Here is a 24,582-nt window from a genome sequence, read left to right as displayed (position 1 = left end):
TCACAGTAAAATAACTCACTGATCTGGGACTCCAGACATGAGTTTGTATTGGCTTTCTGCCATTCTTGATCCTGCTCAACACTATGTGTTTAGATCTCTGTGTCAAAAAGGAGCAGGAAGCATATGGTGGTTTAAATGCCCATCTGCAGGACTGATCAAATGTTCATTTATTACCACTTTGCTTTGTTAACACACTATGATTGATCAGAGCTGAGGAAATCAGGCGACACACTTCAGAGGGAGGAACATCGTGTTTAACATTATGGGAGTAAATGAGAGGAAGAGAATACTTCAAAGAATCTCCTCCTCTCTCTCATACTATACTAGACAACAGCAAGAATACCTTTACGCTGCCGGAAGACTGAGGCTTGCACGCTAAACTAAGCATTTCATGCCTCAGAACCTTAAATAAGATATTTAATTAACATGTTATCAGCTAATTAGTTCATATTGATTAATGCACTATTAATTTTCTCCAGACTCAAATGAGTCTTTAATGACTACTGGACATCAAAGTACCGGTTGTATAATTAGTGACACACGGCTTTTTCAGTCATTCGAAATGTTGGACATAAAATAGCATTAAAAATTCAATTATATTTTACACACAAGGGAAAAGAAAGCAAAGAAATGTATTAATATAAGCTAAAGCTTCTTAAAGAAGAAAATAAATCACCACAATAAAACTATTTTTAAAAACTGTCCTGTCATTTTGGTCGTATCTGAAAAGCACAATTAGTTTTCAATCTGTCTTCATTCAGTAATCATTAAATAAATTATTTGTCTGCATATAACTTCACAGTGGGCTATCAGTCATCAGGTGCTGTTTGGTCTTCAGGGACAGGTGCATGACAAAGTTAATCTAGTTCTGTACACTGCCATTGCACTTGAACTTGGCTCTTGTCCCCATGCAACCCCAGAGACACTGGACTGAATGGACACAGTGCATATACACAGCTGCAGGAATCACAAATACAGACGTCCAAAATGACCACTCTGACCTCTTTTTCTAAGAAATCAAAAATGCATTGAAGACTTTCTGCATCTGTGCAAAAATGTTGCACTGTCAAGCTTGAAGGGGCATAAATTCAGGATGGCTTACAATCTTATCATTTCCTCTTCTTCAATCCCACGTAAGTGCCATGTCTCAAATGGTCCAAAGTGCATTCTACAGGGACCCTTCTGCCTCCAGTGCATCTGTCATGATGGTGACAGTTCCGGCCCCTCACACTGTTCTAAGTGATGTCTTCAGTATGGCTGCTTAGGAAATAATTGATGGGGTGCTTGGGATTTTTTTAAGGCGAGGAGCCGTTAAGCATCCACTGAAGGAGCAGTTCTAATGTGACGCGTGATTCACTCTTTAGTGAGTCATAAAGGCCATGACAGAATAACAGAGATCCCTCGCTAATCAGCCACTGATGCATTCCCTCAAATTTAGCCTAAAAAAGGAATGACGTTGTGAGCGTCTACACACAATAATGGGTTTGTTCCGTGGCACAAGAGGAGAATAATAAAGATAATTATGAATATGCTCAGTTAGATTTAAATTGACTGATACACATTGACTGATAGATGTGAACTACCAACAATACCAAGTTCATTCAAAAATAACTTCTGGGTATCTTTAGAATTTTTTTACAGAACAGAGGAATACTTTGATGTAAGAACCAAGACATGCAATTAGCACAAAAAAATATGATTGACTAAAAAAAAAATAACACAAATGAACGGATGAACAAATGAATGAATGAACGAATGGGGACAAAATAGGCAAATAAAAGAACATTTTGCTCTATCACACTAATCAGCCCCCACAGCACCCGCATCACTACATCCTGGCCCAGTGAAAACATGTTCCAGTGCAGAGGTGTAGCCTACTGGCACTGAATCTCATTGCCTTCCATTGGTGTTATTGTCCATCAGGCCGAATGAAAAGGAGGAAAGGCTGCAGTACCTTCCCAGCAGATGGACACCAAATATGTGCATGATTTATCTGCCCAGTGATTAACTGTGAGAAACAACACCCCACCACATGGGTGAGATATATTCATGAAAATGCATTTATAAAAAAAAAAAAAAAAAAGAGTAGAAGAGGAAAAAAGAGAGAGAGAACGATTATTGTGTTTGAAGCCGAACTCAACAGATGAGTCAATAAAACAGCTTAAATTGACAAGCGCTTGTTATATGGACAGCATTAACGCTAGCAGATGGAGCTACAACAACTCTGCATCATGCTGATGGACTGTGGAAAGAAGAGTGGGAGTCCCTGAAATGTGTTGTATTGCATTTGAAATATCACAAATGCATCTCTTAATTAAATCTGTCAACTCAGAAAGTTTATTATTTCTTAGTCTACTACTTGAGTTATTTTTAAGTTTTATTTATTTAATCAGTTCATATAGTGAGTGGGGCAGAAAGAAACATTTCACCACCTGAGGCGTTTTTAAGCCATTGACAGGTTGTAACAGGGATTTGGCTACTGCTGAAACACAGATAAATATCCACCATTATTTCCACCAGTGTGTCTGGCTTTTGGACGTGAGATTGCTTCGGTCTTTGGCAAAGTATTGGGGAACATCAGCTCAAAATGCTAATGAATTATTCACTAACAATATCCAATTAAAAATGAGAGGATTAGTTTTGTTTCGGCTGTTGTTATTTGGAGAAGTTTTGCAGGGTCCAAATGAATGAGATGGAAAACAAAATGCACTGTCTGAGGAAGTAACGTCGTTGAGTGTGTGGATTTTTATCCTGGAATGATCAGTGCACGGTAGTAACTGATTATATGCAATCTTGATAAAGTAATCAGATTCCAAAAAGTGAATACTTGTTATAAGATTATATTACTTTTTAAAATACTCATAATCAGAATACAGTTTTTTTATTGATTGCATGATGACTTAATATTCACAAAATGGCAGCAAATTATTCCGAATTCATTGATTCTCCCTAATTCTTCTTTTATTTTTTAAATGTTCCTCTCTCAAAAGTTTTGTGGAATTGCACATACAGACTGGCCACAAGTCCGGTGACTATAATGGAAAATTGAGAGGACGCCCAGCATAAACAAATAAAACATTTAATCTTTTTTTAGTTTGTGCTTTATTTGAATGTTTTTATTTTCAAAATATTTATTAATTAGAATTTAACTTTTTTAACATTTAATTATTAACTTTTCATAAACTTGTGAACCCCCTGTAGTTCCTTCACAAACCCTAGTTAGGGAAACCCTGACGCAATGTAATGTTTTATGCACTTCATTCAAAATTTTATATACTGTATATATATATACATACACTCACCTAAAGGATTATTAGGAACACCATACTAATACTGTGTTTGACCCCCTTTCGCCTTCAGAACTGCCTTAATTCTACGTGGCATTGATTCAACAAGGTGCTGAAAGCATTCTTTAGAAATGTTGGCCCATATTGATAGGATAGCATCTTGCAGTTGATGGAGATTTGTGGGATGCACATCCAGGGCACGAAGCTCCCGTTCCACCACATCCCAAAGATGCTCTATTGGGTTGAGATCTGGTGACTGTGGGGGCCATTTTAGTACAGTGAACTCATTGTCATGTTCAAGAAACCAATTTGAAATGATTCGAGCTTTGTGATATGGTGCATTATCCTGCTGAAAGTAGCTATCAGAGGATGGGAAGATGGTGGCCATAAGGGGATGTACATGGTCAGAAACAATGCTCAGGTAGGCCGTGGCATTTAAACGATGCCCAATTGGCACTAAGGGGCCTAAAGTGTGCCAAGAAAACATCCCCCACACCATTACACCACCACCACCAGCCTGCACAGTCGTAACAAGGCATGATGGATCCATGTTCTTATTCTGTTTACGCCAAATTCTGACTCTACCATCTGAATGTCTCAACAGAAATCGAGACTCATCAGACCAGGCAACATTTTTCCAGTCTTCAACTGTCCAATTTTGGTGAGCTCTTGCAAATTGTAGCCTCTTTTTCCTATTTGTAGTGGAGATGAGTGGTACCCGGTGGGGTCTTCTGCTGTTGTAGCCCATCCGCCTCAAGGTTGTGCGTGTTGTGGCTTCACAAATGCTTTGCTGCATACCTCGGTTGTAACAAGTGGTTATTTCAGTCAAAGTTGCTCTTCTATCAGCTTGAATCAGTCGGCCCATTCTCCTCTGACCTCTAGCATCAAAAAGGCATTTTCGCCCACAGGACTGCCGCATACGGGATGTTTTTCCCTTTTCACACCATTCTGAAATGGTTGTGTGTGAAAATCCCAGTAACTGAGCAGATTGTGAAATACTCAGACCGGCCCGTCTGGCACCAACAACCATGCCACGCTCAAAATAGCTTAAATCACCTTTCTTTCCCATTCTGACATTCAGTTTGGAGTTCAGGAGATTGTCTTGACCAGGACCACACCCCTAAATGCATTGAAGCAACTGCCATGTGATTGGTTGATTAGATAATTGCATTAATGAGAAATTGAACAGGTGTTCCTAATCATCCTTTAGGTGAGTGTATATATATATATATATATATATATTAATTAAAAAAAAATTCACATTTGCATGTTGCAACCTTATGACAAAGCAAAAACCAGATTTGTGATAACTTGTGCAATATATTTCATCACCTTTTTTTTCTCTAATATTACTCAGATATTATTCACTAATCTTTCTTATACTGGACAACAGGAAACCAATTTATTTCTCCCCTGCCTCCAGCACCATCGTGCTCCTCTCTAAATATCCATTGGATATTGGCTGCCAAAATGAGGGCGAGAGAGAAAGCATTATACCTAATGGTGCTTCCCTCAGAGTTGCTGAGTGTGAGACCTGGCGTGAAACAGAGATATATGACCAGCGTGTCTGTGTTACCGAGATGATGCATGAACTCAACTGTGAAGATGGACCACTGCATGAAGGTCAGTGCTCAACCCCGGAGGTCCTGCAGTACTGCAGACATGCCACCCTCCTGCCCGGTCCAAAAGTCATTTGGAAGGAGACACCTGCTATTTGCAATCATATTGCAGTCACGCGGTGAGAATATGAATATTTCATATCTTAGAGTTGGTGTCAATTATTCAGATAACCCCCACTTGCAGGCTAAATTAATTATGTTGATAGAACGAGAATAGATTTTTGGAGGTTAATATGATAATGTTTATATTGAGTGTGGCGTGATGGATACAAGTCATTACTATTAATTGAATTAATGACAGAACAGAGACATGAGGGACATTTTGTCTTTGTATGTTAGAATGTAGCCTACTATGCTGTATGTCAGTATTGTTTTACACAGCTTTTTACCAAATAAATAAATAGGTGGACTTTTTTAATTTGAGAATTTTTGTATAATTTGTCCTATTATCTTAAAGTTTCTACCAAGAATCCAATCCAATCCAATCCACTTTATTTATATAGCACAATTTAAACAAACAACAAGGTTCCCAAAGTGCTTTACAGAGATAAAAATAAAAACAAATAAACAAATAACATCAACAATGACAGCGACAACGAAGACCATGCACAGCAGCTCTCATGATGAATCAAAAGCCAGGGAATAAACATGTTTTTAAACGCGATTTAAAGGTGTGGAGGGTGGGCGCAACTTTAATGTGCGGAGGTAAGTCATTCCACAATTTGGGGGCAACTGCTGAAAAAGAGCGGTTGCCTCTGGTCTTCAGCCTGGTCCTGGGCACGTTCAGCCGCAGCTGATCAGCAGACCTCAGTGACCTTGAAGGGGTGTAAGTGTGCAAGAGCTCAGAGATGTACTGAGGTGCCAACCCATTTAGTGACTTAAAAACAAACATTAAAATCTTAAAATGTATTCTAAAATGTACAGGGAGCCAGTGGAGCGAGGCCAAGATGGGAGTAATGTGCTCGTGTTTCCGGGTTCCTGTTAACAGACGAGCAGCTGCATTTTGGACTAATAGGTGTGAAAGGGAGGTTTGGTTCACGCCAATGTAAAGTGCATTACAGTAGTCCAAACGGGTCGAAATAAAAGCATGAATCACATGCTCAAAAAGATCAAAAGATCAAACAGGTTTAATTTTAGATAAAAGCCTCGAATGATAAAAACTGGATTTAACCACCATGTTTATCTGCTTGTCAAGTTTAAAATCACTGTCAATTTTAAAGCCTATTGGTGACTACTGGCTTTATGTACGAAAGAAAAATCTGAAGTAAAAAAAAAACGTAAATACTTAAAGTCTGCATTAAATCAAAATGGGCCACTTTGTATACGCACATTAGTCTTGTGATGCACAATTAATCTGGGTTACACTTTATTTTAAGGTGCCGTAGTTACATTGTACTTACTCAAATAAGTACTGAGTAAAATTAATATTAATGGTTACAGTTAGGGTTAAGGTGGTTTAGTGTTGGTTACTTGTAATTATGCATAAACTACTGTTATTACTATAGTAAGTAGGCCTACATGTAAAAAGTGTAACTATTTTCTTAAAATGGAGTGTGAACCTTAATCTGTAATTAATCCACATAACAATTAAGCCACACACACAAAAAAAATGTTTTTGTCTTCATAGTCTTTAGTCAAAATCAGAGAAGAATATCCTTAACCATTCTAACTGCCAGTCTGCTGTGAGTTAAAGAAGGCGATGAGGCAAAAGTAATTTAGTGTATTCCAGACTTTCTACCAGAATGTTTTAGATGTCTCACAAATTAAAACACCTGATTCAAATCATCAGCTTCTTAGAGTGAAAAATAGGGAGATATCTAAAGCATTCTGGAAGTGGACCCCAAGGGCTGGAGTGGAGAAAGAATGACTAAAACATTGACAGGCACAATGGACCATTTTCACAGAACCGTAATTTTGACATCTTTCTCTTGTCTGACTGCTGATCTCTCTACATTGTTGCCCCATTCTTGCAAAGTTGTGGAAACGCAATAGTGCTATTCACAAACTCTGTTTGCTATAATCTCCATTTCTTTATAGAAGTTTACCCAATAGTTTACTTTCGCGTTCCAATCACGGAAATGTGAAAAAGGTCCCTTAGGAAACCTCTGAGCTCAGAATGCCATGATTGACCAATCAAAATCCAGTATTCCAGTGAGACATGTAAAAAAAATAGAATAACTGCAGTTCATTTTGAGAACAGTGGTGCATTCCTCCTGGATAAAGTGCTAAATTTAGGTCCTCTCTGCAAGAATTTGATCAATGACCTTGCTCAGCTCTTAATGCTGGGATAGTTCAAAGTTACTAAATCTTTAACCTGCTGGGTGGGAGTTTCTGTCTCAGAAAAGCTTAATTAGCTAATTAAAGCTCTTCTTCATTAAACAAAATGAGAAAGGAATAGAGATAGAGTGGTTGGTGTTTCACAGATGTCCGCCAACATTATTAACTGCCAGTAATCCCACATGTAGATGCTTAACAAGGAATTTTCTGGGGCGTAGGAGCATCCGTCCCTTTATAAACGTTTATACTTTAAGGGTCTGTGCAATGCATGGATTTTTGTACAACCCCTAAGCCAACATGTCAGATCTTTCAAATCCTATTCACCAGCCAGATCCTGCGTATGAATTTCCTCTCTGTCTCATCACAGCGCTATGCGGTACAGCCTCCTCTGACTCATATTAGCTCATCATACTTAATCTTGAGTAAAATTTCCTAGTCTGTGCTAAATGACTTGCAGCCTTCATAGAGAAGAGATATTTATTTTTCTCATGGCTAATGACCTGTCCCTTGGACCCACCCTCTGATGGTTATTTACTAGGGCCCAGATGCTTGGGCTCAAAATGAGTGGTTATGTCAGCAGGGGCCATCCGTCATGGCTTCTTCCTGATTGAATCTGAGAGATCCCATTGACATTGACTCTGTGACTTTTAAGGCCATTACCTACCGCCACTGCAAAATGATCGCCTCATCATCACTTGTGAGCTGACAGCTGATTAGCAACAAATTACCATCAGGACGGCGCTCTGACATCCAGGGGGGAACAAAGCAGTCGGGAAACAGTCTGAAGTACTAGGCCGCGTGCGGTTGCATGCGGTAGGTGTTGTATACATCATGAATCTTATGATAATGTTGTTTGTTTCCAGAAAGAGCAATGCTGCTGTTGTTAAAGTGTCTTTGGTATGTATTCCAGATTACTGGCGAGAGACACCATTTACAAATAGTATAAAAAGAAGACAGTCAAAAAAAGATTTGTCAGTGTTCTGTCTCACACTGTTTGAAGGTTCATCAGGAGAGTCAGGGGACAATTTCAATAAATCATTATCCATCCAGTATGTTCAGGACTTTGTTGAAATACATAAAAAACTCCACATGTAGTAAAGACAGTCTCACTTATGCATTCATATGCTTATGTGTGCATTTATGCTCGAGTGTATTAGTGAGGTCTTTTCTTAACAGCTGTCACAGATTTCCACTAGGAGCCGTATGATCTCTGATGAGTGTGGAGATAGTCCATTTAGTGGCTGGGATTCATTTTTAATGCCTCTGGTGATCTGAAAGTCTTTTAATTGTACAAAGCTCCCATTGCACCTAGAGTGGAGAAGTGCATTTCCCTTTTCATCTTACTTTCAGAATCTGAGCTGAAGTGATTGAAGTACCTTGATGGAGATGTTCTGTCCTATTTGAAGCCCACGAAGACACTTCACTGTTGCAGTGTGCTTGCATACCCACCAACCAACTGCTTTATCTGTAAAAGCAAAATCCCTTGACTTGAGCTCCCAATTATCAAAAACTGGTATTTAGCTTAAATAAAAGTAACACTATGTAGTTTTTCAACCTTCATAATATATTTCCAAGACTCTTGTGATGGTACATCGACTTACAATATGTTAAATGACACGTCTACCATAGCCTGACGTGGTCTGTATCGCTTTTACTTGCACTATGTAACTTCGGGTTTCGGGTAGTAACCGGGGCACAAAAAGAACTACAAAATTAAACTGCTTAAGGCATACGTCACTTCACCCACCACTTCCTCAAATTGTCTGTGGCCATTGTTGATTCCAAAGCCGGTGCTGGATAAACAGAGAGCGCAGAGGAAAAGTTCCTTGGTGTTGCTTTAAATAAAGACAAACATGGACTCTATTGTTAACTCTGAACTATATATGACCTTATATTTTTTATTATTATTATTATATAAGAGGTATATACAGCAGACTTACCTCTGTTCGTTGACAGTTTATCAGCATTCCTCCACCACCCCATCTCCACACTTTTAGTCCTAACTATTCCGAGCACGGGGAGGAGTAGCTACTCTGGGTTTGGGCCAAATTCCGAGCTCGGATCCCTCCCCCGGACAGCACGCCAAATACGCATAAACCTTTACTCTATCTAATTATATGTAAGTGTGAACTTGTGAATGGAGAGAAAATTCATTTTTTTACAAGCCTGATCCAAACCACCTTTGTACAGAAAATGTTTTGAATTTCTGTAGGTGTAGCTCAAACAGTAGAGTATAGCACTTACAATGCCAAAGGTCATGGGTTCAATTCCCATGCCATGCATGCATTGAAATAAATTATACATTGAATGTGATGTAAGTCAGTTTGTATTAAAATGTAAATCTATTTAATAAGATCAGATTATATTCACCGTTTTATCATCACTCAAAAATGCAAATGCCTCATTAAAAGATTGCATATCGGTCTTTTCAGTTTTTAACATTATTTTCTGCAAAGAATTTGAATCCTGCCTTCCTGAAAAATGGCGAAGCATCCATTGCTAAAGTATCACTCATGATGAACATGAGTTTTCATATGTACTATGACAACCAGCGTGGACAAGCAACTACAGTACATGTAACAGAAAAAATCACTCTATCAATCAGTCAGTCTAAAAAATTCAGAGTACAGGATGCATTTCAGATCATTTCCTGCTCACTGTGGCTCCTCAAGCACTGCTATGCATCTGCTGCCTGTTCAATAATTGTTGGCCCTTCATGGATGGGCTTAGAGAGGCTTAGGGACGAGGGTCTGTCTCAGGGCCCCTTGACACCAGTCAGTAGTTGGAACAGTGATGGAGTTCCCCATAGCGTACAGTACACTGGCATGTCTGACACTCCATCAGGGCAATGCTTGCCTTAGTAAAGCTGACAATGTGGCTGCCCTGGGACTAGCCGTGCACATGCTAAATTTCCATTTGTCTCTCTCAGTGGAGATCCTGGGCTGTATTTCAAAACATAGCATCGCTGTCATACCGAGATGCTACCAACAACACGAGGCCCCTCATAAAACATCATATCCGAAGAAGCGCCGCAGATACGTCCGAGGAGGCCTTGTCAATCCAAACGGCCTTCTTGTAAGTGACTTCTCTGTCAGAGACTGGACAGCCACCAAATAAACATATTTCAGGGCGAAATGATAGGTTGCCCTGTTGAAAACACAACATTGACCACGATACAAGCTGCACAGAGGTTAATAGAGCTGTAAATGCAGTCCTACATTATGTTGATTTCAAGTTATCCTTGTGGCCAAAGGCCATTACTAAACATTTCAAATGTGTCTTAAGATATGTGGGGCGTGAGACCATGTTGTAAGGTAAAACTATGCAAAACGAAGATATATTTGATTGTCTGATAAATTGCTATCGTCTTTTTTTCTTTTTCTTCTGGGTACACGCATCATCAGAGAAGAGATGTCGTTGCGAGGAGAAGGGGATGTCAATGTTTTTGATGAAAGATTATGAGGGCACATGATTTTGTGCATGCACTGTAAAAAATTATTTGATCAATAAGTCATGGCAATATTTTTTAACTCATTAAAATATGTTTAGCAATTTTCAACTTTTTTATAAGCCATACAAGGTTCAACTCATTTAAGTCAGTTTAATATTGTTGAAAATGTTGAATAAGTCAAAGTTGAAATGACTTATACCCAAGTTGACTGTCCTTAAAAACTTAAGAAGGCAGACAGTTTTTGTATTTTTAACAGTGTCATTTATAATAAACACTACAATTTTATTAAAAAACAAAACAAAGCATGGTCCATTTAGATTTTTATGTGACTAAAAAAATATTAGGGCTATTTATATTTCACATCTAACCGATCCATTAATCTATTAATTGGCACCAACCAATCATATATAGCCTATATACTGATTAATAAAACAAATGTATGTTCTATATTTAAAATTTATTTAAACAGTTTGATTCATAGATCTAAATGTAGATATATTTAGATATATCTACATATAAATGTATACACAATACAACTATATATACAGTAACAACCCACAAACATTTTGAATTTTGATGTCTTGTATTATGATAAAATCCTAATTAGATTTCAAAAGCATTTTATTTTAATCGATGATGCCATAGTGTTCCTAGATATTATCTCAATCCTTATTTATATAGCCATTGTGTTTTGGAAATGAGGGTCCCAATTTGAATTCCTGGTAATGTCTGGGACAGAATCCCTCCCATTTCAACCCCAACAGAAAAAGAGAGAGAGAGAGAGAGAGAGAGAGAGAGAGAGAGAGAGAGAGAGAGAGAGAGAGAGAGAGAGAGAGAGAGAGAGAGAGAGAGAGAGTACTCTGTATGCGTTATGTCCACATTGACGTGTCAAGTGTTAGATTAACTGCCCTCTCAAGCTCCTTTTATTTCCCTGTTCCAAGGCAACGCTCATTTACATAAACAGATAATCCCTGATAAAAAATTCCATTAGACAAAGGTGAAATGGATCAATTTTGTCTGCCAAGATAAATCTTACATTTTACACCGACAGGGTCATTACCCAGGCCACATTTCAGAAATAATGTATTTAAAAATCAGCCGATAGCAGCCATTTCCAGGTTTCCAATTACCTTTAAGAAAAGCTTATTCTGTGGACAATAAAGCACATTACGGCACAATATGATACAGTCCATAAAGATCACACTGTTTGATGAGAGGTGAGAGAAAGCTCAGCATATTTAGGGGGAATGTCACAACCCCACGTTCCCACAGACGGCACTCTGCAGGTGCCAGGCAAATGTTCTATTACCCCAGTCCAAATAGATTAACAGTCCTGTTAAAAAATAAACAGTATTTTTCCTTCGTTTTCTTCCGCCTACACCCCTCTGTCCTTCTCAGCTGATGAAAGGTGGTAGATTGACAGGGGGTTGCAAGGTGATGCCACCAGCACTGGAGAGAAAGAGAGAATGAAAATCTCATTAGTCTCTCCTTCCACCCCAATTCCCAGACCCCCCTAACTGACCTTGAGACACCCCCACCTACCCAGCCATCCCTCCCTCCCCTCGGTTGAGGTGAATCCCTCGCATCGCCTTGGGTCTTCTCGGAGCTCGGAGCGCTGCTGCCGCTGAGGTCAGACGCTGGCTCTGCTGAATTAGTGCCAATCCCGCAAACAAGCCTGGGCGTGAGGTAGTCCTGTGGCGGGAGGAGAAACAGGGCCGTGGAGGGCAGACGGCCCTCCCTCCCCTCCACCGTACTGCCTCTTGCTCTCCCCTCCATATCAGGGAAAAGCAGCAGGTCCTAGACAGTCTACCTCAATCACGGCCGTCCACGTGCAAGGATGCATCAACAACATAGAATCAGCGTAATTCGGTCGCTCAAGAGAAGGCTGTAATTTTCATTGGCATCTGTGCTAGATGGAGTTATCGTCCACAAATGAAAAAAGAATCATCATTTATGCCCCGTGATGGGAGAAATCCATTACTGTGGGTTTGCTAATTCTAATCTTTGCAATGAAATGACCCCTAGAATAAAAACAATAATCCAGTCGTATAGTGTTGGAAGCCAGAATGACAAAACACATTTCACATTTCTGTGATAAGGGTCAAAGCTCTCAAATAAGAAATGTATTTCTATTCATAAGTATTAAATGCCTGAAAATGTGTTTGACAATTGACTCTCGTTGCATTGAGCTTGTCTGAGCTAGTTCTTACTCACATTTGTTTTATTACAAACTAATTAATACATTTAGTTGCAGATTCCCTATAGTGTTTGATAATGTTTCCACGGGACTGTGATTGTATAAAATATTCTATTTAAAAGTGAAGGAAAGATTTTAGGCCATGTAAATAGCATAGATGAGCGGTGACGGTAAATAAATGAGTTACCACAGTACCATCTAGTGGATATTCTTAGATCTACAGATCCACAGTTATCACTAGACTTCAGGTCGGCACACCAGAACCGTCATGTCTTTTGAGACACTTTTTTTTTTTAAATCACCGTTTTAGCAGTATTGTGTAAATTTAATTGTATAAAATTGTATGAAATAATTCAATTTAAAGTGATTAAAATATTAAATTATTAATGTCAGCACTTCATTCAGAGTTGTATGCTTTTAGCTTTTAACGTAGGCTAATAACTGCTTAAATGTAGTATATGTTCTCCATGAATTTATTTTACAATTACAAAATGTATAGTAGCCTACATTGAATGTAGATTATGCATTTGATTTTTGTAAAAACTGTTGTGTAGCAGAAAATAGATACAGGGTGACATCTACAGGAGGAAATAGATTTCACATAGCCTATTCTCTTTGCAAATTCTGGCATTTATGGTAAAATACCCATTTTAATAATTTAAAAGTGTACATTAAGCAAAAAAATTCAGCATTTGTCGAGGAGCGTTTAAAAAAAAGAAAAGAAAAGATGATTGAAAATCATATTGTTCTATAATGTGATGTTTTTTTCTTTCAGTATCATATCATGGTCCATCTCAAAATGCATTCCTAATAATAAATGTAAAAAAAAAACATTAAAAAAAAAAAGACAAGAGAACTTTATTGGTGAACCAATTCCCCCTCAACAGCTGGTCTTTAAATCCCTGAATATTCTATTTATTTTACATCATCAAAGAAAAAAAGGGCTTTGTAATGGCAATATGTAATAATAATAATTTTTATAACGAAGTGTATATTTGGCATTGTTAAAGGGGTTAAAAAACAAACAAATAATAAGTACCCGCAGTGCCAAAAAGCTTAGCATGTCTGCTTGAGTCCCATAGCCAGGCTTAAGATTTTCCCCATAAATGAGGATTTAGAGTATTTTATGCTGACAGAAAAAGTGACACACAGAAAACAGTCATTAATATCACAAGATATTAATCTCGTTCCATCAAATGCTAAATGCAGAAGAACAATTGTATTGTCTGACCTAATCTCTTGCTTATTTTGGAAATTGTTTTCCCTTTCTTTTGGCCTCTGGGGAATTATAGTCTTGGGGCCAGATGTACATCTTATTGAAGAGATAATTGTAAGTGAAAAAAAGAGGATGCCTTTATATTAAAGCTCAATTCCTCCCAATATTGTTATGCAGATGGAACTTTCACTAAGCTAAAATCTCATTGCCTCAATTGAACTTCTGTGAAGCAGGAAAAAAATTATGAACACAATAAAAGAGTGTAAGTACATACAGTTCAAATGCATTTCATGTGGTAACATGCCAATTAACTGGTTTTGATAAAGTCATATTCATATGACTGAGTACATTGGGTTATAGGCTACATATTGCAATAGCTATAAATTAGGCATAATTACATACAACTAACCCTAAACCAACACTTACCCTATATAGTAAGTACAGATAATTATTATTACTCAGTATTTAAATGTATAATTACATTGTAACACGGACATATTAATGTGTAACCCAATTGATGCTTATAGGTAACAACCACATATATTCACTTACAATGCAAGTCAGTGCACTAAAAGAATTAGTCATTTAACTGCATTGTAATTAAGATTTATGTTCATGTCAAATCTAGTAGATCTAGACAAGGGCCTCTTTTTGGTTTTATTTAATGAAATTATGACTATTTCGCTTCCACTATTCACGCAAGTGAATAGTAGGTGCAATCTGAGGATAGGTAAAAAGGGGTTACAAAAATTGAATTAGTCTAGTCATTCCTTTGAGGAAAAGCGTGCCAAGTGACATTTGAAACTGCATGTGGTCTTGTTTTTGCTCAAAAACACAAAACTGCCTGTGCCATTTTGCATCAAGGCCGGTGCAGTGGCCTGCTTGACTTCCCACTGTTCAGGAACCGGCGGCAAAGGCCTCGTCAGATGGCTCCAGAGCGCTCTCAAAGTGTCAGCTCCCCAAAATAGTCTTGTGACCAGACTACAGACACCAAACAAACAAAGGCACTCTGATCGTGTAAGTATCAGTCTGAGTGCTCCCGAAGCCTCCCTCCGTTCCCCGTATCGTGTTAATCAGTCTCCAGGGAGCGGGATCGGACACGACACACATCCTATTGGAGCAAAGTGTGGTGTCTCCCGCCTGCGAGCTGGACTTCGGTGCAGGTTGCGGTGGAAACGTTGATGTGCACCCTCTGTGTGGACGGCAAGGACAGAGGCACGGCGGCAGCAGATGTCTCGTGGCGGAGATTATAAATAAAAGCGATCAGAGCAGGGGAGCACTGACGGGCCTTAGCGAGGCCGCTGTCACGGTGGCAATGTCTTTTACTCGCTGGATAGTTTCTCAGCAAGACACTTGGCCAACCTCTTCTAACAATGACTGTGTCCTTGTTATTGGACTTGATGCCTGCTCTTGGTTGGGGGCAATATCATGGGCACCAGTGGAGAACCGTGTGTGGCGGCTGGCTTGCTACAAGAAACGAGGTTGAGAGGGCGAATCGTAATGGAAAAATGATTGAGCGTAGAGAGGTTGAAAAAGGTAAAGCTGTATGTAGAGTTTTGGTGTCTCCTCGGTGACAGTAAAGTCAATTATAAATCAGTCAGTAAGGTCAAGACAGATACGCAACCTGTTTTTTTAGATCAAATCAGACACTTCTAAATGTCTTCTCCATTTCCCCCAAAAAAGGTTCAATTAAAAAGATATGTCAAATGTATGGAAGCCTATTTCTGCCACATAAAAAAAAAAAATCATGCTTTTGTAGGCTATATCCTAATTATGACGGAAAGTTTAAATTAAGACAAGACCAAATTGTAGTTATGAGATGAAGTTTTGAGTTTCACAGACAGGGCTTAGATTAAGCCAGGATTAGGCTTTAGTTCAAATAAAGTAGCTTTAATAAACGTGCCTTAGAAAAAAAGACAAAACGAAACAAAACAAAACAATATCTTAAAATATGTTCGTGCAAGTTGCTTTTAGTTAAAACAATTCAAACATGCATTTTAGTCTGGGACATTTTTTTCTCACAGACAAGGGCCGGGGGTAAATGTGAAATTATGACTTGACATAAAAAGAAGAAATGATGACATAGTCGAAATTATGACTAAGAAATTCATAATTACAACACCAAAAAAGTCAAAATTATGACCTAAGTTGTAATTCTGACACACACAAAAAAATCATAATTATTACATAAAAAGGCCATGACAAAACTAAGTGGAAATAATGCTCTATTGCTGACATGGTGGATTTGCTGCAGTCAGGCAAATTGTCTTGGCAGTGCTGTTGACAACCTTTAAGAGTGAAGTGCTGAAAGGTGAATTAGGAGTGCTAATGAAGAACACACTCCCACTTGAGGAGGTAATTATCTTGGGTGTAATAGCTGAGGGAAGATTTAGTGTGATTCTAGCCCCAGAGGAGTATCACACAAGATTACACCTGAGATGTATGAAAAGAGAAAGTCTTCTTCAAAACGTGTTGACAGCAGTCTGCCACCTACAGGTCTCAATTCAGTCGATGAAATATGAATGCTATTTTGTGGCTGGTATTTTCAGTGGATAAACACTTCCAATAAACATTCAGCAGGAAGGAATCATTTCAGAAAAGACAATTCAATTCATAGAGAATTGATCAACAGAACAAAGAGTGTGACAAGCTTTCTTAGATTGTAAGGTCAAATATAAAATTTTTACAATTTTATTAAAATGTAAATTATTATAAAATGTTATTATATTGAATGTGAGATCATTGGTAAATAGTCATTGGATAGAAGACGGATTTATGCCTGAGGTTACATGTGACATGAAATAATCTCTTTATTAGCCTGTTAGCAGCTAGTAACAGACAGTACAACTTCCTGCTGCTCTCACCGGGCTAACATGAGTCTGAACATTGGATATTAATGTTACCCATGAGCCTTACAAACGCGGATTCTTCGATGCAGATATTTATCTGATCAATGGTAAGTTCAGGATTAAGTGAACACTTTAATCCGTTTCTGAAATAAACCCACTAACGTTATACAGCTATGTGATTAGCATGTAGCCGTTTATCCATTTAGACAGTAGGCTACTGTGAATTTGATAGCTAATTTAGTGATAAAGGTAATTATGGCTAGTATTGATTTTATTTAAATAAATAGTTTGATTGCTCAGTAGGTTTATACTTGTTGGACAGGGACAGTGACGTCTGTTTCTGCAGCTCAATTTGCTTCTATTCATGTTATTTCACCATAGTTTTCGTTCTAAATAAGGTGTGAAATTTGTATTTTATGCATACAGCCCTGATGCTTTGTTTTTCAAACAGTATCCATGAACACGAGCAGTACTCGCACAGGACAAACCCCCACAATTTGTCCTTCTATTGCCTTTTAAAATATTTACTTTTAAATGATTCAGAAATAAATCATTAATGTTCTTTCTTTACACAAATTTACTGTTCCATCACATTTTATGTGTCGTGCAGTGTTATTTTAGTATTATATACTTTTATATTTTATGTATTTAGAAAATATTTTGAATTGTTCAATTTTATATATTTTGAGTTTCTATTGTTTACATTTGATTTTAGTACTTTTGTTTTGTCATTTTTTATTTTTTTATTTTATTTTATTTTATAGCTCTATTTAAATTTTAGTTTTATTTTTCGGTTAATTTTAGTACTTCAGCTTATTTTATTTCAGTTAGTTGCCAAGGCAGCATTTCTAAGTTGATTTTATCTAATTTATATATATTTGGCTTTATTTCAATTAATGAAAACCATTTTTAATAATCTTAGTTAACAATAACAACACTGATATTATGGCATTACATTATCATTCACTACCCCTAAAAACCGTCTGCCCTCAGATCATAGCTCAATACTTCATGAAATAAATAATGAAATGCTACTAGAGGAGGGCAATTAAAACTATGATATTTTATACAATTCCACTACACAGCTGTCCACTTTTTGTCAACATTGTCAGATATTTATGGAAACATATCCATTAAATGTTGTGTGTCTGTAGGACTTTGAGGTTGAGACTGGGTGACATTATCATCATGCCGTCAGCGAAGGTGCTGAAGAATGCCCAGTACATTGAATTGGGCAGTTACCAGTACTGGCCTGTTCTGGTGCCCAGAGGAATCCGCCTGTACACTTACGAGCAGGTGCCGGGATTCCTACGGGAAAATCCTTATATCACTGATGGCTACAGAGCCTATCTGACCTCTAGACTGTGCATTAAAAGGTGCGTGTCTTATATTTAACCACTGTGTATTTATGCAGAGTGTGTTTTTTCAATAGCAATATTTTTGCGTAATTTTAATTATGTAATATAGATGCATTGCTCAACCTCTTGAGAGAATAACATGACCTTAGCTCTTGGAAGAAATGGTGATATAGACGCCTGTTATCTCTGTTTTGTAGCCTTTTCGTTCTGTCCAATGAGACGGTAAACATCTGGAGTCATCTGTTGGGGTTCTTCCTGTTCTTCACGCTGGGAGTTTATGACTTGTTGGCGGTGTTGCCGATGTTAGGAGCTTCCAGAGAAGACTATGTCATCTACTCCATAGGTCTGTTCTGCTTCCAGGTATGACCATGCTGCTTGCATCATGCCATCACAATATCATGTTTAGGTAGGCTAATTCAAAAGGAGAAAAAAACCTAAGCAGTTCAGAGGTGAATTTAAGTCTCTGTATAAACTTGAATAGTTAAAACAGTAGTTAGCAGTGGATAAAGTGTTTCTGTTTTTTGGCATGACAAACAAATTATCTCTAACCATGGTTGCTTGTTTGGATCAGCTCCATCCTTTTCAATAAAAACTGATCTTAGATCAGCACTCTCAATCAAAAAGTCTTCATATGATCCTTGGACCAGGCTTTCCACATTCACTGTTGCCAGGGATTAGAGTTAAAACTTATGATTTTATCACCTAAACTCAGTCCCGCCTAATTCTAGATCCGTTATCGGCTGCTCTCGTACCATCGTAATAGACAGAAATGGCAGATTCTATCCTTGGCAACTATTCTCTAAAGCATCAGGATTAGGCAAAGTGCCTCTACACCACCCTTGCATATTCTCTCATGAAGACATAAATAGCATCTTTGTTTGGCTGTATGGGTTCATCATGTGAGTTTGAGCTTTTGTATTGTGAAAACTTTGCATATATCAATCTGCATATATGGCCTATAAAATCATCTGTATCTGAACACTTCACATCTTCTGCCTAGGTGTGCATGCTGTGTTCTGTGGGCTTTCACCTATTCTGCTGCCACCGATCCGAAAAAAACAGCCGCCGATGGATGGCACTTGACTACGCCGGGATCTCTATCGGAATCATAGGCTGTTACATTCCAGGAGTGTTCTATGCATTCTACTGCAATAACGTACGTGCAGGGGCCGCTGCTCCAGTCAAATGTTATCTGATCATTCCCATAATTGCCCTCTGGTAAACAATATACACTCACCTAAAGGATTATTAGGAACACCTGTTCAATTTCTCATTAATGCAATTATCTAGTCAACCAATCACATGGCAGTTGCTTCAATGTTGTGGTCCTGGTCAAGACAATCTCCTGAACTCCAAACTGAATGTCAGAATGGGAAAGAAAGGTGATTTAAGCAATTTTGAGCGTGGCATGGTTTTTGGTGCCAGACGGGCCGGTCTGAGTATTTCACAATCTGCTCAGTTACTGGGATTTTCACACACAACTATTTCAGAATGGTGTGAAAAGGGAAAAACATCCCGTATGCGGCAGTCCTGTGGGCGAAAATGCCTTGTTGATGCTAGAGGTCAGAGGAGAATGGGCCGATTGATTCAAGCTGATAGAAGAGCAACTTTGACTGAAATAACCACTCATTACAACCAAGGTATGCAGCAAAGCATTTGTGAAGCCACAACACGCACAATCTTGAGGCGGATGGGCTACAACAGCAGAAGAGCCCACGGGGTACCACTCATCTCCACTACAAATAGGAAAAAGAGGCTACAATTTGCAAGAGCTCACCAAAATTGGACAGTTGAAGACTGGAAAAATGTTGCCTGGTCTGATCAGTCTCGATTTCTTTGGAGACATTCAGATGGTAGAGTCAGAATTTGGCGTAAACAGAATGAGAACATGGATCCATCATGCCTTGTTACCACTGTGCAGGCTGGTGGTGGTGGTGTAATGGTGTGGGGGATGTTTTCTTGGCACACTTTAGGCCCCTTAGTGCCAATTGGGCATCATTTAAATGCCATGGCCTACCTGAGCATTGTTTCTGACCATGTCCATCCCTTTATGGCCACCATGTACCCATCCTCTGATGGCTACTTCCAGCAGGATAATGCACCATGTCACAAAGCTCGAATCATTTCAAATTGGTTTCTTGAACATGACAATGAGTTCACTGTACTAAAATGGCCCCCACAGTCACCAGATCTCAACCCAATAGAGCATATTTGGGATGTGGTGGAACGGGAGCTTCGTGCCCTGGATGTGCATCCCACAAATCTCCATCAACTGCAAGATGCTATCCTATCAATATGGGCCAACATTTCTAAAGAATGCTTTCAGCACCTTTGCCACGTAGAATTAAGGCAGTTCTGAAGGCGAAAGGGGGTCAAACACAGTATTAGTATGGTGTTCCTACTAATCCTTTAGGTGAGTGTAGGTTACCTGTGTGCAGGTACAATCAGTTGAAAGTCCAAAGTATAGGAACGCGGAAAATTAAGTAGGTATCCTTTATACCTACCTCAGTCAGAATACTAAATAAGTGAGTGTAATAGAATTTTTTAGGATGTATTTTTGCGTTGTCTAATAATGCTATAGGCTTGTGATTCTGTTGCCCGCTTACTGATGAAAAAGTCATTGTGTTCTAGCCGTTGTGTGTGTATTGTGTAATGTGTATGGTCATTGGTCAGTGTGTATGTTAGTGCCATTAGTCAAGACAAATTTCCCTTTGGGCAAAATAAAGTGTACTGAAGTGAACTAAACCATTGGTGAAGGTGGCACTGGAGGTACGCTTCCCATAACTTCATAAATGAAGTAATAAGTGTTTATTGGTGGAGTCGGATCCAAGTAGGACACATAGGGTTCCATAAGAATGGCATGGAGAGTCTTTACACTGTGCGATCGACGGTCATGGCCAATGTGGACAAGGGTAGATTAATTAGGTGGCTTGAGGTGCATCGTCCCACTGTGGTCTCTAGCAGATGGTTGGCCTGCTTTTTTTGTGGGCATATGTTACCTGTGCAACAGATACAGAGCAAGAGTTCACCTATTCCTGGGGAAAACAGTCTGGTGTGTGTGTGTGCGTTGTGAATACTACATGGAGAGACTGTTTATATGTGTTTAGTAAAGACCATTATTCTATTGGAGTTCACATTAACATTTATTCCTTTAGCAGATGCTTTTATACAAAGTGACTGAAAAGAGTCACTCACCCGAAAAGGACCCTTGTCATCATTTACTCACCTTCATGCCGTTCTAAACATATGACTTTCTCTTTTCTTCAAAAGAAGATATTTTAAAGAAGATTGGAATTCAAACAACATCGGACCCCACTGACTTTTATTATACAAACAAAAACATTTTTCAAAATATCTTCTTTTGTGTTCCACAGAAGAGAGTCAGATAGATTTGGAACAACATGAGGGCGAGTAAATTAACTATTCCTTTAAAAACGAGGAATAGTATGAACGATTTAATAGGAAAGTTGGAAGTGCACACTGTCGCATGTTGACTTTTCCCGTGAGATTACTGTAACACTGTGGTAGAGTATCTTTGATTATGTTGTATGATAGTTTATTCCTCCCTTCCTGTTAGTTTGCACAATGGACCCCCTGTGGAGCGGCTTTGTACTGCCTGTATAAAAACGACGAGGTGCCGCTTGGCGTGAAATCTTCTTTGTTTCAAGATTTTGGTGCAGTTTTCTGAAAGCTTGGATCTTGGATATCCTGAGCAAGCTGATTGCTCTCGTCCCCTCTACTCCCACTTGCTGTTTGCCGAGCACCAGCGCTTTTGGCCACGCTGCTCCACATGGTTCTCCCCACATATTGGAAGTGCTGGCTTATTGTGCCCCAGAATGCGGCAGAAATCTGCTCCAGCCCAAAGCAGATGGCCGTGTTCGTGGACCCACTCCGTCACTCCTGTTCCCCACCATATGACATTCACACGTGGGTGAGCCATCTCCACTCTCCCCCTGCCAAGTGTTTAGCTTTGCTTTTTGGATGACTACTCAATCAGCCAAGCGCCCCAAGAGAAAGAGAGACCGATTTCTCCATTGCTTTTTTTTTTTGCACTGTTTTTTTCCCCTACAGAAGAAGTGATTTTTTTTCTGTGCGTGTTGTGCACATTAAGATGACTTTCGTGAGTTTTCGGTTCATGTTTTGTCTGGTTTGTATCTCTATCTGCAGTACTGGCGGCAGGTGTACCTGGTAACCGTTCTGGCCATGATGCTGGCAGTGTTCTTTGCCCAGATACACCCTCATTACTTGACCAAGAAGTGGCAGAAGCTTCGCTCTGTTATATTCTGTGCTGTAGCGGGATACGGCCTAATCCCTACCTTTCATTGGATCTGGCTCAGTGGGGGTTTCAGCTCAGACATAGTCCAGGTAAGAGTCCTCACATCAGGTTTTTTTTTATATATGCCAGTAATTTATGTTGATAATAATGTAGACTATACAAATGTTAATATTATTATAAAATGTATAGATCATTTCCCAATTTAAAAACAAAATATTATTCATTTATGTATAACAGCTATAATAATAATTATTAAATGTATGTTTGCCAGACTTTTTTACCATATATATACAAACCTACCAAAAAATTTTCAATTTTTTTTAGGAATTTATTCCCAGAGTGCTGATAATGTATGTGCTTGCTGTAGCTGCTATCATCTTCTACATGTCCAAAGTTCCAGAGCGTTATTTTCCAGGTACTGTTAAATTTCATATTTCTAATTTTTTCAGCTTTCATGAAAGCAGGGCTGCGTCTCACTTGTCAAATGTGATACTGTAAAAGAAAGAAGTTGTGATGGACTAAACCAAAGGACCACACCTGGCTTAAGCGAGAACCAACCTCAGACAAGTTAATTAATGGTTTGATGCTCTTTTTGTAATCTCTAGGTCAGCTGAACTACTTGGGCTCCAGCCATCAGGTCTGGCACATACTGGTGGTGCTCATGTTCTACTGGTGGCATAAGTCTGCACTTTTCATAACCAGCTACCGTCACTCTCACCCTTGCCCAGACTACCATCTTCATTCCTAGTGGAATGTGGGATCGGAGGAACATGGCTGAAGACGGCTGTATTTTAAACGATCTTTAAGCTTGAACACATTCAGTGTTTATTAAATATGAGTGTGTGGTGTATGGATTTTTATTTTTCATTGTGAGCTATTTTGACACTTTTTATACATTTTGTTTAAGTGCCTAGATGTGTCAGTCTAAATAGAAATAAATAGGCACTTGATTAAGGTAAGCAGTGTTAGGCTTTTAAAAGCACTTTCAAAAATCAAGGTGAAGCACCATTTTACAGCATCTGCATGCGTGGGCTTCTACATCTACAAATGTACTTCTTGAGTTCTGTGGGGCAAAGCATTCAGTATTGTGTCTGCTCAATAGTATTTGTTGTTTGCTGTTTGTATTTGAACCTAAAATTCAACGATTCACAAGCTTAATAATTCCACATTTTTATTTGTTTTTGAGTTTGTGTGAATTTTTTAATTAATGTATACAACATTAGTCTAAATGAGACTTTATTTAGTCTTGTTTACAACATTGAATAAACCAAAGAGATTTGTTCCATATTGAAATAAGCAAAGGTCTTAAAATGGTGAAAATTACATTTTGCAGAGTGCCGCACAGCATTGCCATGTTGTAAATACATGCATCAGGATTATTTGTATTGATGTAGGCTAATGACTTTTTATTTAACTTTTGTTTAGTTTATCATTACTAATTAAAAAATTCTCTCATGCAATTAATGCATTTACCACTACTCTGTATATAGCATTTCAGTGGTTTGTAATCTGTTGATCAAGTCCCTAAGTTAGGACTGTAATTAAAATAGTTACATGGTTTCAGTACATGTTCTGCCTTACAACAGTGAACAATGTACAGCCATGCAATTGTATGTTTTTTAAACCATAGAACAATGTGTCTTCAGTGCTTAATGGTAGGGTGACGTGGTGTTTTTCATGACGCTGCACAATGTAACACTTTTAACTTATTTTTACCACATTGGTAATATGTTGGGATATGCATTTCTACAGTACAGCTGAATAAACTTTCACTTTGTTTTTTTTTTCAACTGAAGTTGTAATGACAATTATTTTAATGACATTGTCTTAGTTAGAAAACAACACATGGACTCATGATCTCCAAAAGAAGCTTTTATTGCATTGTTAGAGTGTAGTACTATGTAAGAAAAACAATAACAAATCTTGCATTGTTTGCAAATAAAATGCTGTTTTGGTCTTGAAATGTTCCAACTGCAGACATTCAGTAACATTATAAATGTATCTAAATGGCCCTTTTAAATTCAGTTAAATTGTGATACCCTTCATGCGTCA

At 38.4% G+C, this 24,582-nt stretch overlaps 1 protein-coding gene across 2 annotated transcripts; it reads left to right on the top strand.

Annotated features, from left to right (window-relative positions):
- Positions 1–4,647: 4,647 nt before the first annotated feature.
- Positions 4,648–23,708, top strand: paqr3a (progestin and adipoQ receptor family member IIIa). Of its 2 annotated transcripts, none has more exons than XM_056250557.1 (7): positions 4,648–5,025; positions 18,051–18,272; positions 18,452–18,614; positions 19,255–19,410; positions 22,422–22,619; positions 22,855–22,945; positions 23,136–23,708. In XM_056250557.1, the coding sequence occupies exons 1-7, from the start codon at positions 4,868–4,870 to the stop codon at positions 23,276–23,278; spliced, it is 1,131 nt and encodes a 376-aa protein (XP_056106532.1). In that variant the 5' UTR covers positions 4,648–4,867; the 3' UTR covers positions 23,279–23,708. The 2 variants fall into 2 exon arrangements, with proteins under 2 accessions (XP_056106532.1, XP_056106533.1); XM_056250558.1 differs by lacking the exon at positions 4,648–5,025 and adding an exon at positions 16,965–17,003.
- Positions 23,709–24,582: the final 874 nt, after the last annotated feature.

Source organism: Rhinichthys klamathensis, unplaced genomic scaffold (genome assembly GCF_029890125.1).
Source record: "Rhinichthys klamathensis goyatoka isolate OS25496 unplaced genomic scaffold, OSU_Roscu_1.1 h1tg000071l_1, whole genome shotgun sequence".
NCBI lineage: Eukaryota > Metazoa > Chordata > Actinopteri > Cypriniformes > Leuciscidae > Rhinichthys > Rhinichthys klamathensis.
The sequence above is the reverse complement of the archived record's forward strand: the minus strand, read 5'-3'. Positions and strand labels throughout refer to the sequence as shown.

Bases quoted from the DNA above. Each gene is read 5' to 3' on its own strand.
- paqr3a (XM_056250557.1), top strand. From the start codon at position 4,868: ATGATGCATGAACTCAACTGTGAAGATGGACCACTGCATGAAGGTCAG. The intron at 18,615-19,254 runs GTATGACCATGC...TCTTCTGCCTAG, and splicing joins TAGGTCTGTTCTGCTTCCAG to GTGTGCATGCTGTGTTCTGT. The intron at 19,411-22,421 runs GTACGTGCAGGG...CTCTATCTGCAG, and splicing joins ATGCATTCTACTGCAATAAC to TACTGGCGGCAGGTGTACCT.